The 17207-nt window shown below is 31.3% G+C and overlaps 1 protein-coding gene across 1 annotated transcript in view; it reads right to left on the bottom strand.

Moving 5' to 3' along the window:
* LOC106471500 (extended synaptotagmin-2-like) overlaps nucleotides 1-17207 on the bottom strand; it is a gene marked incomplete at its 5' end in the record, with an annotated part of 40554 nt that overhangs the window by 6147 nt on the left and 17200 nt on the right. Inside the window, 6 exons of the mRNA XM_013932102.1 lie at nucleotides 1994-2226; nucleotides 7894-8043; nucleotides 11962-12123; nucleotides 14072-14161; nucleotides 14410-14499; nucleotides 15429-15477. Coding sequence (XP_013787556.1) covers nucleotides 1994-2226; nucleotides 7894-8043; nucleotides 11962-12123; nucleotides 14072-14161; nucleotides 14410-14499; nucleotides 15429-15477 — 774 coding nt within the window. The remainder of the gene's footprint in view (nucleotides 1-1993; nucleotides 2227-7893; nucleotides 8044-11961; nucleotides 12124-14071; nucleotides 14162-14409; nucleotides 14500-15428; nucleotides 15478-17207) is intronic.

Raw genomic sequence — 17207 nt, 5'->3', positions numbered from 1 at the left:
AGTAGTATACATACATACATATATATATATATATATATATATATATATATATACATACAAACACACATAAGCACATTATTAAGTTGTTGTAGGGTGTTTTTTTTGTTAATCAGCAATTTTTATCACAGTATTTTAGGTCTACTGGTTTCTAATGCTTTACCAGATTATTAATCAACTCATTTTTCAGAAAGCATAGCTTAATCATAAAACAAAACATGAACGTAATAACAGGAAGCATTTATTAGACATTTCGAAATCATCATAAATCCATCATCAGTAACCTGGGGTTACAAAACAAACAAATGATATTTGTAATTATTGTTTGTTTGTTTTGTAACCATAGATTACTGATGATGGATTTATGACAATTCTGAAACGTCTAATAAATGCTCACTGTTCTTACATTTCCATTTTGTTTTTATCATTTACCAGATTAGTGTTTAAATTGTAACCTTTAAGTGTTTATTTTATTAGTTTCTAGCCAAGTCACATCCAAATTTGGAAGAAAAGGCTTCTTGTCAAAAGTAAACAACAGCAGATGGGAAACACTAAATCTATTTTAAAATGATAACAGCATTTTAGGTCAAGGCCCTTCATAAGGTTGTGCATAAAACTGTTATAAAAACAAAATAATAAAAATAATCTAATGGAAATATCACATAAAACATCACATTGTGTGTACATTAAAACAACTGTGTAGGTGAAACAAACAATACAATAAAATACAGATATAATAAACTAATAAATAAAACAGAGCAATTTCTTTTTTTACAGGCACTAAACTACTGGTTAAAAAAAAAGAAACAAAAGAATGTGAGGTGTTGATATAAAATCTAGGTCACAGTAAATGATCATGAAAAACAAGAACAATTATTAAGAAGGATACATTAAAAGAAAGAAAATATTTGTTTATTCCTGATGAGGAAAAAAAAGGTTCCTTTGATACAAATAAGGTATGTTTCTCATGTTCATATGAAGAATGTTCTATTGATGCAAATGTTCAGAAACTATTCTAGGTGCAAAAGGTTGTGTTTGTCATCAAAAAATAATATGCTGCTGTCTTTATGAATCTCTCATTAACTTTAACGCATGCCTCACCAACATATAAAAGGTTTCAAAGACCACAAAATATGCAGTCAATGACACTCAGATAAACAAGTGAAGAGATATTTCAATCTGAAAACTTTTCCCATCTCCAGTTAGTTATTGTACAAGTTGCAATTTTTAGAGTTAAATTTGTGACAGTGAAGCTTAAACAGTTAAATGTTTAAAGTTTTTGAGAGTGAAGAATTAATGTTAGTGAAGAATTTTCAGTGAAACGGTGTGTAAGTTTTGAGTGTTTTACAGTGCACCAGTCTTTTTTTTTATTTATACATTCTGTAGTTAGACATGCTGCAGGTTTTGGAGAAAATTGGACAAATATTAATTGCTCATTTTACAGTGTTTTACAGTGCACCAGTCTTTTTTTTTTTTTAGTACATTCTGTAGTTAGACATGCTGCAGGTTTTGGAGAAATTTGGACAAATATTAATTGCTCATACTTTTTGACATGATAACTTTTTTAAAGTTTAGATAGATTATGATCATATATATTACTCTGAGTTTGATTAATTTTTATTCTCTAATACCAGATATTTGAAAATAAAATCAAAGACTCCAGAAGACTCTTAATCCCTCAAAATTCCTGAAAATCAATTTTGGGTGGGTGGTTTTGACCCTGAACCCCTTTCAGGCCATTTCTCTGAACCAGCAACGGGGGCTTGGATAAGCTGCTTGACCACCTGCCATTTGAACCTTTTCAATCTTCCTATTCTTCCTAAACACATCCAGCACAGACTTACCCGGATGTATACTGTGGTTATGAATAGACAAATATGGCTAAAACAAATACTCATTGGCTAAAACTTTTACTGTAAAAAAATTATGGTGGGCTAGCTCTAAGTGCAGTAAAGATATCAAATAAAGAGAAACACAGAAATAAAGAAGTACCTACTTGGAACTAGAACCACGGTGCCTCAGACTCTCATCTAGAACTTCTTTGCTGACCTTAGCCGAATCCAGAACAGGACTAACTGTTGATAGAACAACATCTTCCAATGAAGGAGCAACAACATCATTGGTTTTTGAGACTTCTTTTTCCTTTTCCTCTTCTTGTACAGAATCATCTTTTTCTTCACTAACCTCTGCTTTTGGTTTTTCTGCAGCAGTCGTTTGGGATTTGAAGATCTAATTAGGTGAATACATTTTCTAATTATACAAAACAAAGAATGGTACACTGATAGCTATTACCTGTAGTTGCAGTAACAAAGAAAAGGCTTAATATTCAAGGGATATCCAAAAAGAAACAAGATTTTCTTTCTCATATGCTGTGTATGAGTAAATTGTGGCTGATGAATGTTAAAAGGTCAATATCTGACTGCTGCTAGCATCATTTTATGTGTCTCAGTGGCATAAGTAGCATGCCACAGGTTCCATAGCACAAAAGTAAGTCAGAACCCTCTATTACTCTGTATTGACATTTAAATAGAATACTGAGTGTATATGTGTACTTGTCAAGCCTTAGTTAAAATGCCTGTCTTATGAATTTCATGGCAGTGAAATCATCCACAATCTTATCTATGTTCAATTTTCCTGCTTGTACTTGTTATATGCTCAAAAAAACTAGTCCTGGTAGTTTTTATTGACATATTGTACTTCTTATGTACGTTTTAATTAGCTTAAGCTTGAGAAACGATCTCTCGGCAGTGGTAATGGTGACAGGAATGGTTAAAAACAAAAAACAGGCTGTGCAAATGTCAGGAAACAGAGATGCTAAGGCAGTGTTTTCAACAATGACAAGGTGGATTATCTCTTTCATTAAAATGATTTTATGAATGTCATTCCTAAGAGATGCTTTGAAACTTAGTATTTGTTTGGAAACAATGGCAATATCTCACTGCTATATGCTTTCTGGAACTCTTCTGCTTTCGAAAAAAAGCTCATCACCTGTTACGAACACCAGAGTTTCTAGTTGTAGAATTTCAAATCTTTGTACACTTCTTTCCTCGCCATGGAACTAGTTTATGAGCTGTTACATTATAATGTCCAAACAACAATAAAACACTGATTTTGATATTATGCTTCGCATCTCTGATCCTAGCTTAAATCCACAAACTGCTGTTTAACGTTTTAGATCCTCCTTTCTTGGAAGTTGCAAAAGAAACTGTAGTCTTCCTTTGATTCTTACGATAGGCTGTCAGGGTTTCAGCGGCACTTTGAATGTTTTTATCGGCTTTCATGAGATCAAATGATTTTTGCTGTAACATTTTAGAGACAGTTTCTAAAATTTTGCACTAAAGGACTACAAGAAAAACAAACTGGAAACATTCAATCTTTTTTTAAAACCCCATCACTTCAGATACCTCCTCACTTCTTTCTGACAGAGAATGACTTTAGACAGTGTCTTTTATTTAATCAGCGACTTTATCCCCAACATTTATTTAATTCCAAGTGCTTCCTATGCACTTTATAATTTCAGATTCAATGCCTGAAGCACTTTTATCCTCAGTTTCAACAAAACCTAAAAAACTCCAATTTATCTTTACTGCAGTTGATCTGACATTTTCATATTCAACACAGACATAATGAAAAATCTGGCTCATTTGGCCAATCTTGCCAGTATCCTTCATTGTATCTATTATCATCAAAAAGAATAGTGCTTGTTTTATTACATTCACAATATCTCTTTCAATACTTTTAGATAAAATGCCAATAACTTCATTTTAAACTCTGCGAATTAGGTGTTTAATTAAGTTACTCGGTAACTGTATGATTTGTTTCAACACTGGATTGTATTCAGGTAAGAGTCGAATTACAGACAAGAAATTACTTGCTTTTTCCATTGCCAAGGATCTCGCTGTGTCCTTTGAAAGGCAGGCCACACAAAGATAAATTAGCATTACATTAACAACTTGCTTCAGAACTTGTCTCTAAAAGTTCATTTCTTGCTGGATTTCTGCTTCACTGTGAGCATCTTTATGTGTTTCACAAGTTTCATGTGTCTCTTATTTTTATTGACAACCCTATCCAACTACAGATTCCTTTAGCCCAAACAGGCTCAAACCCTAATTTGCTACATCACCAACTAAACAGCAAGGTTTACAATATAACAAATCAAGTTTGGGTGAACAACATAGCCATGTTATTTGTAATCAGACACCTGCTTTTGTTGTGTGATGAGAAACACTAACTGGTCGGCACAATCCATGGTCTATTATAAAACCACTTCACTTGGTGATCATTAATATTAACAAGAAAATTAGCCCCATCTGTTGGATATTTCCCATCATGAAAATAATCAATTGCAACTTCGGTGCCCTCATTTTGTACTTCTTTTTCAAGTGCTGCTTGCTCCTCATTGTGTGTTTATAGTAGGCCTACTTCATTATTTTCACAGCTTGTGCTAGACTCAAAATGTTCTGTATCTCTCACTTCTTTCTCCGTTTCGACATTGCCATGTTTAAAAAAACAATCAATTTTGGAATGTTTCTGTTTTTATAAATCTTCTTTTTTTCTTTTTTTGGTGCTCCACTTTGGTGGTGATATTGACTCCAAGACATTTTGTCTGCCTGTTTCAAGTTTTGAGAAAAACTTCCACCATAACTGTGTGTACGAGCACAGACTTGGATATACAGACTTTAAACTCCGTTTCCTGCATTTTCACTGACTAGTGCTGTCATAATGTGATTGGAGTGGAGCAGCAGCTTTCCCACTTTCATGTCTATATCAGATGTGTGTGTGTGTGATCAACAAATTAAGAAACTTAGGCCATCATTAGTTTTACAGTTTATTACCCTGCATTCTAAGTTAGCGAACTGATAAGTTATGACCATACTAGGTGACAGGTTTTGTTTTTGTGGATTCTTCTACAGTAGGTGTCTGTGACTTGTTGACGGTAAACGTAATGATGAATGAACAGCGTGCACTACACTTGTTTCAACTCAACATATATATTCTGAATTAAATATACACAAATACATCAGCACAGTCATAAACCCTGTCTTGCCCATAGCTTTTCTGTGACAGGTATTGTTTTTGTGGATTCTTCTACAGTAGGTGTCTGTGACTTGTTGACGGTAAACGTAATCATGAATGAATGGCATGCACTACACTTATTTCAAATCAACATATATATTCTGAATTAAATATACACAAATACATCAGCAGTCATAAACCCTGTCTTGCCCATAGCTTTTCTGTGATCTTCTGATTCTTTATGCTCTGCTGGCCTACTTTATATCTCTCATCTCATCTTTGTTTCGCCACCACCTCTTTACTTTCATTCTATACTCTCGACAACAAGTCACAAACGAAAGATACAACATCAAAATTAAAAAATAACTGAAATAATATAACATGATATAATCATACAACACAACAAACCAATAATAGTCTTTCATATTGTGACACTAGGTATACATTATCATGTACAATGGTCCCCAAAACTCAAGGGTACTTAAAGATTAGTCAATTGAAATCAAAAGCAACTTCCTAATCTAGGGGTTTTGAATGTTGTGCTATAAATTCCAACAACTAATCCAAAAGAGTTAAAGATGTCGCATATCACAGGTTCTGTTAGGATATGATTTAGTGCCAACAGTGTAGCATGTGTTCCTTGTTGAATTACTTGTAGATATATCATGAAATGTATATATAAAGTGAAAAAAAACAACATGAATTATTTTGATACAATGTATCTTAATATATAATTATGGTTATTAAAATTTTAATCATATTAATGATAATTGTAAGAATAATAGAAAATGCACAAACTTGTGTATACGTAATAGTTTTAAATACAGAGTGACATACTGATCTAAAAAGATAATGGTTAAGCATCATTTATTTGTTTTTGCAGTTTTCTTGTCAGATTATGTAGCAAAAAACGAAAGGAAGATTTATTATTGTAGACGGATTTTACAGAACGAAACTTAACTGACAGTACACATTGCCATTTGACATTTAAAGTTACCTTGTATATATTGTATTGTTTATCCCAATGTACACAAGTTGTACTGTTATGGTAAATTTGTTACAATTGTTATGATAAACATACTATCTCATAGTGAAGCAAATGGATCTGATAAAACAATAGCTAACAATGCATAGATACATGTATGTCCTTTACGTCATTCATTATCATCATGTTTTCCTAACAATATACTTTTCTTTAACAACATGAAGCACTTGTATTATGTTTCATTTGTGCTTTAACTTCATTTTACAACGTAAAGATATATTCAGAATCTGTGTATATCATAAAACAATGCATAATACAGTGTGTGTGGAGTTTCCCAGACACAATGTATCACGGTTTGGTTACATGTCACAATAGCAGCCCAATTCCATCTACCAGATGTCTCTAGTAAATAGGGCTTTAAATGGGGTTCAGTGGGAGTTTAAAGTACGTATAAGTTAGTCTGTGGTACAAAACAAAGTCCCTTAGCAACCAAACTCCAACAGTCCTATCGATGCTGAATCTCTGTTGTATTTTGACTAATTGGTAACTGTGGATTATTTGTGTATTTGTAAAGCAAGAATTTTTTTTTATCTTTTTACTACCTTTCTCCTGGCCCAGGACCTCTTGGCTCCTAGGTCCCATAGCAAAACAATGGCTGCTATGGCAGTATGTACACCACTGATATGTCTTCATGATAAGTTGCAATATATCTGATGCGACAGCTGGGTATAACAACTCCTTGATTATCCTCAACAGCACCAAAATGAAAAATGTTCTTCTGCATCATGATAATGTCAAATCTTGTATTGTATTAATGACTACAAAGGAATGGAAAGTTAAGAGCCAGAATCTGGGGCTTCTTTTTAGTTCTATCAGATATAGTATATGTAGAATTCACTTATAAGCAGTTGATGGAAGGCATATGTTATTGAACTGGGACTAAGTTGAGAAACATTACTGGTCATAACCTGATACAGTTGGCTTATGGGAAAAAGGATGTTTCTTTCTGAACATCCCTCACAAAATATCAGTACAACTTCTTGCAATAGTAAGCTAACCACTGAAAACAGTCACTCTTTTAAAAGCTGTTTTTCTGCTTTTAAATGTGTTTTCATATACTGAAAGAACCGTGACAGCTTTATGTAAAAAAAATAACTAATCAGATTATTTTCACATTTAGGAATAGCAGAATTATGTAAACATGATAATGAAATAAATTCAGTGAAAATATAAATCCATATTTTGTTTATTAGAAATATAATTATTTTATTTTTTTTCAAACATTTTTTATCTGGTACTGTTTACTTATTAATAACATGAATAAAATATAACCGTTCTTCCATCTCACTAAATAAACAATCTGGAAGTCAGAAGAAAAGTCAATACAATGTCAGAAATTTACCTTCTTACTTGGAAGAGTATATTATACTTTTCCTATTTCTTATCTGAATATCTGACATAGTTTTAGGTTCCATGCTTCATATCATTTTAGTGCAGAATGCAGAAAATTGTCATTATAAACCATTATAAACGTTTTCAAGAAGTTTTATGTTAATTAACAGACTACTAAATAATCTTACAGTCAACATTATTTGTAAATGTCTATCTTCCAGGTTTCCTGGTGAGGTTTTTTTTTTAACACAAGAAGTTGCAAAATAAAAGCTACTAAGATAAATATTATAGGACAAATAAAAACATATTACGGCTAAGCTACTTTCATCAGCATTTCTCAAATATATATCAAATTTATGTCTTTATGCAGATATCTAGTGGATTTCCTTTGCCTTTCTATCAAAATGTTACACCAGGTTAAAGAGTTCCGTGAATACTTGTACTTGTGTTGTTGTTTAAGCTTCAGCAATACTTCAAATTTACATGGAAATAAAAATCTTTACCTTGAGTTGCAACATTAATATAATTTGGGACTCTGAACCAGAATCCTTCAGAAAAAATGGCTGGTCAAGCTGTAGCCCCTTTTCTTTCAACAAGAAATTTGTTGGAATAACACAATGACCTAAAGATTTTTCAGATTTTCCATCTTTCACCTAAAAAGTAAATATTTTGAGAAAAGTTCATATTCAACTATAACCATTAATGGGAAAAAAAATCTATAAAAACTATGGTATGATTATACATAGGCTTCTATATTCATCGAGAATATGCATATTTAGTATAAAAATATATACAGAGAATAAAAAATAAATTGGGGATCAACAAAATACTTACATAGATCTTGTAAATACCAAAATTATCACTTGTGGTGAACTATTAGTGAAAGTGAACTTTATCTTCTGAAAAGAAAATTACCCTCTCTCCCCTCACGCTGTGAATAAGGAACTAGTACACAATATTAGATGACTAATGACAAGTTCTGAGGGGTCCCTTTGCTGGTGTGAGAAGGCATTTACTCTGATGAAATTAATGATCTGTACATCACTGGAAATCGTACTCTGAATACTGTGCATAATAAGAACAATATCCTGGCAAACAATATCAGGTCTTTTGCTGGTTCTTGTAAACTTAATTTAATGCCCAATAACGTTCATCCCCATTTTGAACACACAATTAATGCATCCCTTAAACATGTAACTATGGTAAAAATGGACTGGCCATTATTTTTCCAGATATTAATATCATAAACCTCATCTGGGATCAGACTTGGGGTAGATATCATGCCTATATCACCCAGCAGAAAAGCTGAGTCAGCTAGAAGTAACCACCTTGGTGAGTGAATGAGTAAAAACATTACCAAGAAACACACTCAGACTTATACTGGGTTTAGCAGCAATTATATGGCAATGTTGCCCACTCAGGATGGAAATATTTGCCGTTAAAGTTTACAAACATGCTGAGATCTCCAATACTTATGAGCCATGATGTTAGTGTTGCTAGAGGTACTTCTAAATCAGAAGGTATAACAAGTCAGGGAACTACTGTGGGGCAAGTTCCATGTTCACAGTTAGGATTTTACATTTAAATTATTAGTAATTTGCATATCTTAATTTAGTTACTTTTAATTTCTTTGCCAACAATTTGTTGTTCCCTAATTTATGTCATCCAGTATGTCATTCAGAATCAATGTATAATATATAAAATGGGGTGGATATCTTATGGAGGGTTAATCACACGTTATAAAAACAATGTTACAGGTCCTGTGCTGACTTTGGCACAATCCCCTCAACTGTTAATTGTGCTCAGTCTGATGGTCATAATTACACAGTATTGTCTAACACTGCAGTGTTCATATTAACAAGCTCTCACAACACATAATCAATGTTAGACTATATATCTTGACAAACTTTCCATAGAGCCTCCACTGTATGTGGACATCAGCTTTCAATACCATGTTTAAGCAAGCCAAATACACAGAAATTCCTAGGTGTACAGTCAACTGATTTCATAGGTGTCACAGAGATGAGAACGGCATTAAAAGTGGTTTCCTTCCTCATGGTTGGTAAAAATGCTGTTGTCAACTTGAAAGGTGTAACTTGATGTAACCGTACCTTTTTGGCATCATAACCATAGAAAGCAGGAATTTCATCTCACATAACTGGCATCAATACGTTTTACTACTAGTAACTAGTGTCCACCTTTGCTGAACTTTGAGAAATTTAACTTTCCCATCATAAAAGAAATCTACTACAACCATAAAGACAAAAAAAAATTCTTCACATTCTATTTATCAAGTTGGAAAGTTTTCATCGTAGTGTGGTCTACAGCAAACTACCTGTTCCTTATCACTTCACTTAATAATGCATCAGATTTTTAACTCTCACTTTTAAAGGTTTTTTTTTTTTTTGTTACAGGGTGAACTGGAGACAGCTGGTACATGCACATTCATGCTTCTTTACAAGGTCAAGATTTTTGAGGACACAGGAAAGTTTCTGGATAACTCAGAGGTTCATTTTTAAGGAGTGTGATCGTGATCCTTCACACTACTTAACTTTGTCCAAGGAGCATAAATAACAGTACTCCTTAAATTCTGACAATGGATTAAAAAATAAATAAATCGAAAATACCATAATCAGCACAGCAAATATGAGGATTTCATTTGCTTTAATCACATAGCAGACTTACTTTGAAGCCAATGATGTGTGTGCAAATAATATTTTTACATTTTATTTTTAGTTACTTCTATAATAATAAGTAAAGAATACACACAAAAAACAAGAAATAAAGTACTTACCTGGGCCTTTTTTTTTTTTGCTGTTGATGACACTTAACCCTACTTTTTCTATACTAATGGTAGTACTGCACTAAATAATTTTTTATTTGATTAAATAAAGTGCCAAAGAACACTGAATAATAACATGCATAAAAGTAGTATATAAGTTTTCAGTTCTTAATTTTTATAAGGCAATATTAAAAAAACTCTTGAATTTCCCGTAGTGTGAGAATTGTGACATTTTCTCTCTAGACATCCCCTCTTCTCTAATTTATTTACCACCCCTCCAAAAAGTATGAAATTTAACGTATATTACTCATTATAATGTTGTCATCACTCAGGCAAAGCATAGCCTTTCATAGCCTTCAATCACATTTGGTTACAGAGCAATAGAATAGAAAATCAGACCTCTCTTCCCATGCTTATTTGTTATATCCTGTCTTTCAGAAATTGCAAATTGTTCTCTCTGACATTCAGTACTATATTATTTAAAACCAATAGAAAGCCAAGGTTTTCATCTATTAAATGATGTAATATATTATGTTGTTTCTTGTACAGAGAATTTTCAAAATTTTATTTTCAGTACAAGCTTGATTCCCTCAGGAAACACATCAACTATTAGATAAATTTGTAATGGTTTTAGTTAGAAAGCCAGAAAAAGTGTGATACTTATGGGACATTGTTTGTAGTTATCAGTGTTTCATTTTAATAAATACAAGGAGACCTATAAATTGCTGTCTTCAGAACAAAAAACACAAAAAGTAGAAACACTGAAATTTTAATACAAGTTCATGTTGTGACTGTTCAGGAATTGTGTATTTTGGGCTGCAAATCTAATTAAAAAAATATTTACAAGACCTTTAACAGATTTTGAGTCATTTTGTATTTTGTCATAACAATATGCATACATAAACCTTAAGCTGAATTTGTTGTTTTTTTTCAGCTGTTGTCCAAAATAACACCCAATTCTCCCATAACTCGCTATTCAAGCTTTGAATGTGCTCACAATAAAATCTTATTAGTATCGCATAAAAATGTAGCTATAAATCCATATTTTAACTCTGTAACATTGGGCAATGTCAGCGGAAGTTGGGAAGCTGTTTAGATGGTTTTATCCTCGTGGGTGATTTTCTTTTGCTGATACTGTTAAATAAGTTATTGTCAACTTTGATCAAAACTGATGTTCCTGGAATTTGTGACTGCTTTTTTGTTTTCAAAGATAATATTGCAAATTAATTGGTTAACATACTGATAAGTTTTAACATTAGAAACTAAAATAAGATACCTTTTTCTGTATTAGCAAATACTGCTCATCATACTAACTCAAGTTAATTATCATTAATATCAGCTTAATAATTTTCATATGTAACAGTAAAGTAATGATGGAATTTCACAAAACAGAAGTTTACTGAGCAACAGAACATTTGTGATGAAAATTTATAAATGAAGTGTACATAAAGATTTAATCTCAAATAGTATGTAACCAGTCAGCAAGTTACTAAAGAAATATTCTTGAACAGATTGTATAATATGCAGGAAAAAATTTCCTGAAGGAAAGTGTCAGCAGATAATTTCATCTTCCGATTTTGAACTGGTTGTTTTTCTTTTCAATCATTAAGTTTGAACCAGAAGAAATGACTTAGTTGTGAGAGAAAAATACAGCAATTACAGTCATAAATGTATAAGTAAGACAACACAAATATTTTATATATGTTTAATGTTTCTTGATGTGTTGTGAGCCACTGAAGTATAATTATAAAAATAAATAATAAACAACATTATATGCACACACACATACCTCAATGACCACCTCTTCATTTTCAGGATTAGCCATAAGAAAATGGAAATTCTCCTCCCATACAGGATCATTGGTATTTGGCTTCACAGATGTGCAAACCTTATTTGCTCCAACAGTCAGTTCTACCAAAGGACTGGGTTCCGATGCAGCTTGTGAAGCATTCTGAGGAACAGAAGAAATAAAACTTTTAGGCTTAGTAAAATGAAATAATGGAAAATCAAAATTTTATTTATCTTTTATTTCTGAACTCAAGAAATTGTATTAGTTGAATTCTGGCTAGAATGCTGAGCTTAATAATCATTAGAAAATTAGATATTGGGCCTCAACAATAGCAGATTATAACATAGGTTCTACTTGGTTGGTATAAGAACAATGTATTCAAATAATAACAATACAATTTATTTGAAAATTAAACAAATGATGCATGTGCTTAAGAAATATTTTGTATAAATATTAGTTTGTTTGCTTGCTTTAGTATAAAGCTAAACAATAGGCTATCTGAAATATGTCCACCATGGAGAACTGAACCCTGGATTTTGCTTTTGTAAGTCTATAAACTTACTGCTGACCCAATGAGGGATGGATAAATATTAATACCATCTATGAATAACAAACAAATATGCCCATCCACAGGGACAGGAAAATTTTAAGTTAAACTAGCAAAAGTGCCCGTCCCCAGTGATGAAAAAAAGATTAAGTTGATCTATCAATTTTAATTATTTCATGGACTTTAGAAAAGTTAATTGTGTTGTAATCTTCGTTTCACTCAGAGCTTTAGCTCTGAGTTACTTATACTGACCACCATGAAAAATAATTGTTGAACATTTCAGTCATGCTAAGAGCCACTCAACAATAACATATGGTAAATATACATTTTTATTATTTATTATGTCAAATTTTGAAATGTGAATGATAGTGTGATTAATTCCTAACACTTTAGTGTAAAATATCTTGCTTGCAAAATCAAATTTAGCATCAACATTGTTCATGCCTGTTCTCCCATCATTTCAATAGTGAATGTTGAGTTTTGCTTGCATGAGCAGCTTTTCAAACACAGTGAGGGAAGTGTCTGCCATAAATGGGAAACAGACAAATGCTTGGATAGACATCCTAATTAAAATAACAGACCCTTTGTCATATTATTATTAAGCAAATAAATACTTACAATTTTTTTATTACTAGTAAAAAGTAACATTTTTAATATTAGGTATAATTTCAGCCTTTTTTTAAAATTCAAAACAAAAAATTCCATTTCGCTACTTTTTATGTTTTACTTTTATTGTGTAATTCTAGCTGTTTTAACTGAAGAAGTACCAAGGTAAGATTAAAAAACTCTTAACAAGTTATTGTAAGCAAACCATTAGTAGGTTTTTAAACTTAAAAAAAAAAGATGTTACCAGACACTTTTTTAAAGAAATAAGTAAGTTAGAAACACTTGTTTATTTGTATGTTGCACAAGGGTTATCTGCACTAGCCATCCCTAGTTTTGAAGTGATAGCCTAAAGGGAAAATAGCTAGTCAACACCACATACCATCAACTCTCGTCAATCTGAGGAGTGAGATTTGACTTAGTTATGTATTTAAATCATGTTACCCTTCACATGTTAATATCTGTTGCTACTAAATTCAACATTAAGTATGCTATGTGTTGTATTTTAAATGTCACCAGTATTTATTTTTCAGTAAAGCCTACAACATTGAACCATTTATCATGTTCCTTAAAAGTGGTATCATTCTCCAGGTTTCTAGTGTATAAAATGGATCATAAATTCAAAAGAATGATTAAATACATACATTGTAATATTAAATTTTTAGCTTGAAACTAGAGCGACATTTCAAATCCTCCAAAAACAGATTTATTATTTAGTATTTTGACATTTCAGCTTCTGTAGGTGCAGATAATTGTTTTTGACTAATGATTACTACAATACATCATTTACCATTGGGGTAGATTAAGAATTCTTAAATGTATCAGTGTTTGTAATTGACTGAGTGGGGTTATAAGAGTGACTATTTACAATCAATTTTCTACACTTTCAGTACAGCACCCCATCAGCTGAGATCCAGCATGATTATAACAAAGTAAAATAAATAAAAAAATTATACTTACAGGAAGATGTTTAGCAGAGTCAACAAATACAAGCAACAATGAAGATGAAAGAGGAGTTTTAGAGGACAAACTCTTTATGTACATCATTTCCTAAAAATAGATAAAAATTGTAATTGTTAATAAGTTTTTTTTCAATTAATATTTTCTCTAAAAACATAAAAAAATGAAACTCTGAAATTCCAGTTTGTAGATTCAAAATTAGTTGGAATAAGTTAAAATGGCTGCTAGAGAAAGACAACATTTAGTGACAATTTATGTAATAAAACTTTTCTATGTTTTTCCCATTTCTCTGTTTTCATGATCATCTTTAGTACAAAAACAAAACTGAACACTCTTACAGCAGGCAAATGTTCTGGATCATCACTCAAAGCCACCCATGTTATGTCCAAATTTATTTTCCCTGTCTTAGTATCTTGGAGGTGATGCCACTATATAAAACACAAAAATTAATTAATACCATTACATGTTGCTTTTTATATTAAATTATGTAATGATTCAAACACTTCCATTAAATTTATCAAATATAATGAACTATATTCATAAAATTGCTTTAATACAATGTTTAGAAGTTTAAAATACCGATTGTATTAACAAAGTTCAAATAACGATTACACATGGGTCAAGTAGAAACACTTGGTAAACTTTAAGTCTATTAACAGTTACTACCGTGAATTCATAGTTACGATCAACTTTTTAAACCCTTCATTTTTTGCTGGTTCTGCCAAAATAGTTTTCATGATGTCCTAATAATTATACCCATAAATTACAAAATTTCCAGTCTATTTATATAAAAGATGGATAATAATATGGTTTGGATTAGTTTCAGCCAAAGAGATGTAAATGTTAACAGACGCTATCGCCGTCCAATGGCTAAATTGGGATTTTTGAGCAGATGCTAGCAGCATCTACTCTGGTTTAAGGAGTTAATGTTATCAAGTTTGTCAACAAATATTATTCGTTTTCTTTTCTTAATAACTAGGTAAACTAGTGATTAATGATATTATAGTTTAAGTTAACATCTTTATAACACAATTTTCAGATTTTACTGAAGATGGAATGAGTGTAATCAAGAATCCATTGTGAGAGTTATTCAGAATTAATTTGATTTCATTGAACATTCCATCACAATATAATCCTTTGATATTTCACATAGCAACAACTAAACCCTCAAATTACCAATTTGTATTTACACCATTTACTACCAATAGGGTCCACGTACTACATCATATAGAGTAATTGCATATTTTAAACTGTTACAACATATGATGTAAAGAACTGACCAGAAAAGTACACTCATTGAAAACTGACTTCAGTATCATGAAATAAAAGTTTTACTAAAAAAAATCTAGAAACTCACAGCACAGCTCTTTCCTTCAGCAAGTAAAGTAGAAATGTTGAGGCTCATTCTATAAAAATTATGAGATTCAGTATTAACACTTGCACAAACATGATTTTATAATATATAAAATGTCAAAAGCTTTTCAAACTGTGAAATGTATGAATAAACTTGCAAAAGCAGAAATAATGCAAATGAATATCCTTGCACCGTGCAGGTATTACATTTGGAAAAGGCTTATATTAGCATATATCCACCAACATTACTAGGTCTATACCCAATACTACCATTTTATTTTATCGTCTTTACTCAATATTTATTTCACCTCTCACAAATAAGCATTGTATTTATCATTTTTAGAAACTGTTTTTCCTTTCACGTTTGACAGTGTGTTACTTATTGTCTGTGAATGCCTATTTAATAAATCCCCAATTAACACACATAACATAATGCAAAAAGGTTAAGGTTATTTTATACATACAATAATTTTAAAAACTCCCATTTTTAACAATTCAAAATTATTATGGCACACGATTTGTAAAACTCAGCAACATAATATAAAAATGTAGACCCCACAAATGAAAAATTATATAGATCAGCAACATGAAACTTTAGTCAATTTTTTTAATTTGTAAAGTATTTTTAATTATTCAATTAACTTTACTTAATAAACTATTGTAATACAGATGTTTAAAATTGAGAAAGGTTGACTTAACATTCTCTAAAATGATAAAATACATCAGGGTTTGCATCAGGGTTTTAAAAAAAATTTGCTCTCTCAGACCCTATTCTATGCACAGTAAAATTTGGGGATCCTCTCAAACTTGCTGGGTATCATTCAGGTAAATAATTGCCAAAAGTACAAGCTATCTATATTAGGGATGTAAATTTTCCACAAATCTAGGACCAATATATATTTATAGTCAGTACTGTCTGTTAAACATTTCTGCACTACACCATACACCATGATGTAATTAGAAAAAACAACAACAGAAAATCTTCGTCTTTGTTAAATATAGTTGTATATGTTTCAAAATATATTTGTGTTATGAATGAGGTGAAAGATGTAATATTCTGGGGTATATCTTCGGCATGGATCAATAATCTCAAATTCCTTTCGTGTAATCCCTAAAACCTCCTAAATGCATTTCAAACATTTTTGTTTTTTTCAGTAAAACTTTATAGTTTATCTGTTATTTTCTCCACCCTATCTCAAAATAGAATCGGTCAATTCAACTGACCTTGTAACCACCAAAAAAAATCTAAATAAACCTAAATTACCCTTTTTTATTCTTTCTAGAAAGACTTCAAATTCTAACATGAAATTACATTCATTTATCCTAAGTAGCTCTATTTATGTAACAGCATACATCTATTTATAATTAAATTTTATTGCCCTTTGAACCGTGTCTAACTACTATCCGTGTCATTATAAGTTGTAAATCACCCGGAGAACATACATCTCACGTTGCGCTAACAAATTACATTACCCATGAACTACTGCTGCTGCTCGCATGTGCGCCTCATGAAACAATTTTATTATAATATTATTATTATTTATTTTACCTAATATAATCTTAACTAACCTAAAAGGATCCCTATTTCTACATTTTAGTTACTTTTATAATTAGACATAAAGAATAAACATGAAAAACAAGAAATAAAATACTTCGCCAATCTTTTTTTTCTTGCTGTCATTTGTCGAAGTGAGTTAACCCTAATTTTTTAAACTAATGATAGTAATGCACTTAATTTTTATTTAATTAAATAATGCACCAAAGAATATAAACTAATAACATG

This window comes from Limulus polyphemus, unplaced genomic scaffold (genome assembly GCF_000517525.1).
Source record: "Limulus polyphemus unplaced genomic scaffold, Limulus_polyphemus-2.1.2 Scaffold4658, whole genome shotgun sequence".
Lineage (NCBI taxonomy): Eukaryota > Metazoa > Arthropoda > Merostomata > Xiphosura > Limulidae > Limulus > Limulus polyphemus.
The sequence above is the reverse complement of the archived record's forward strand: the minus strand, read 5'-3'. Positions and strand labels throughout refer to the sequence as shown.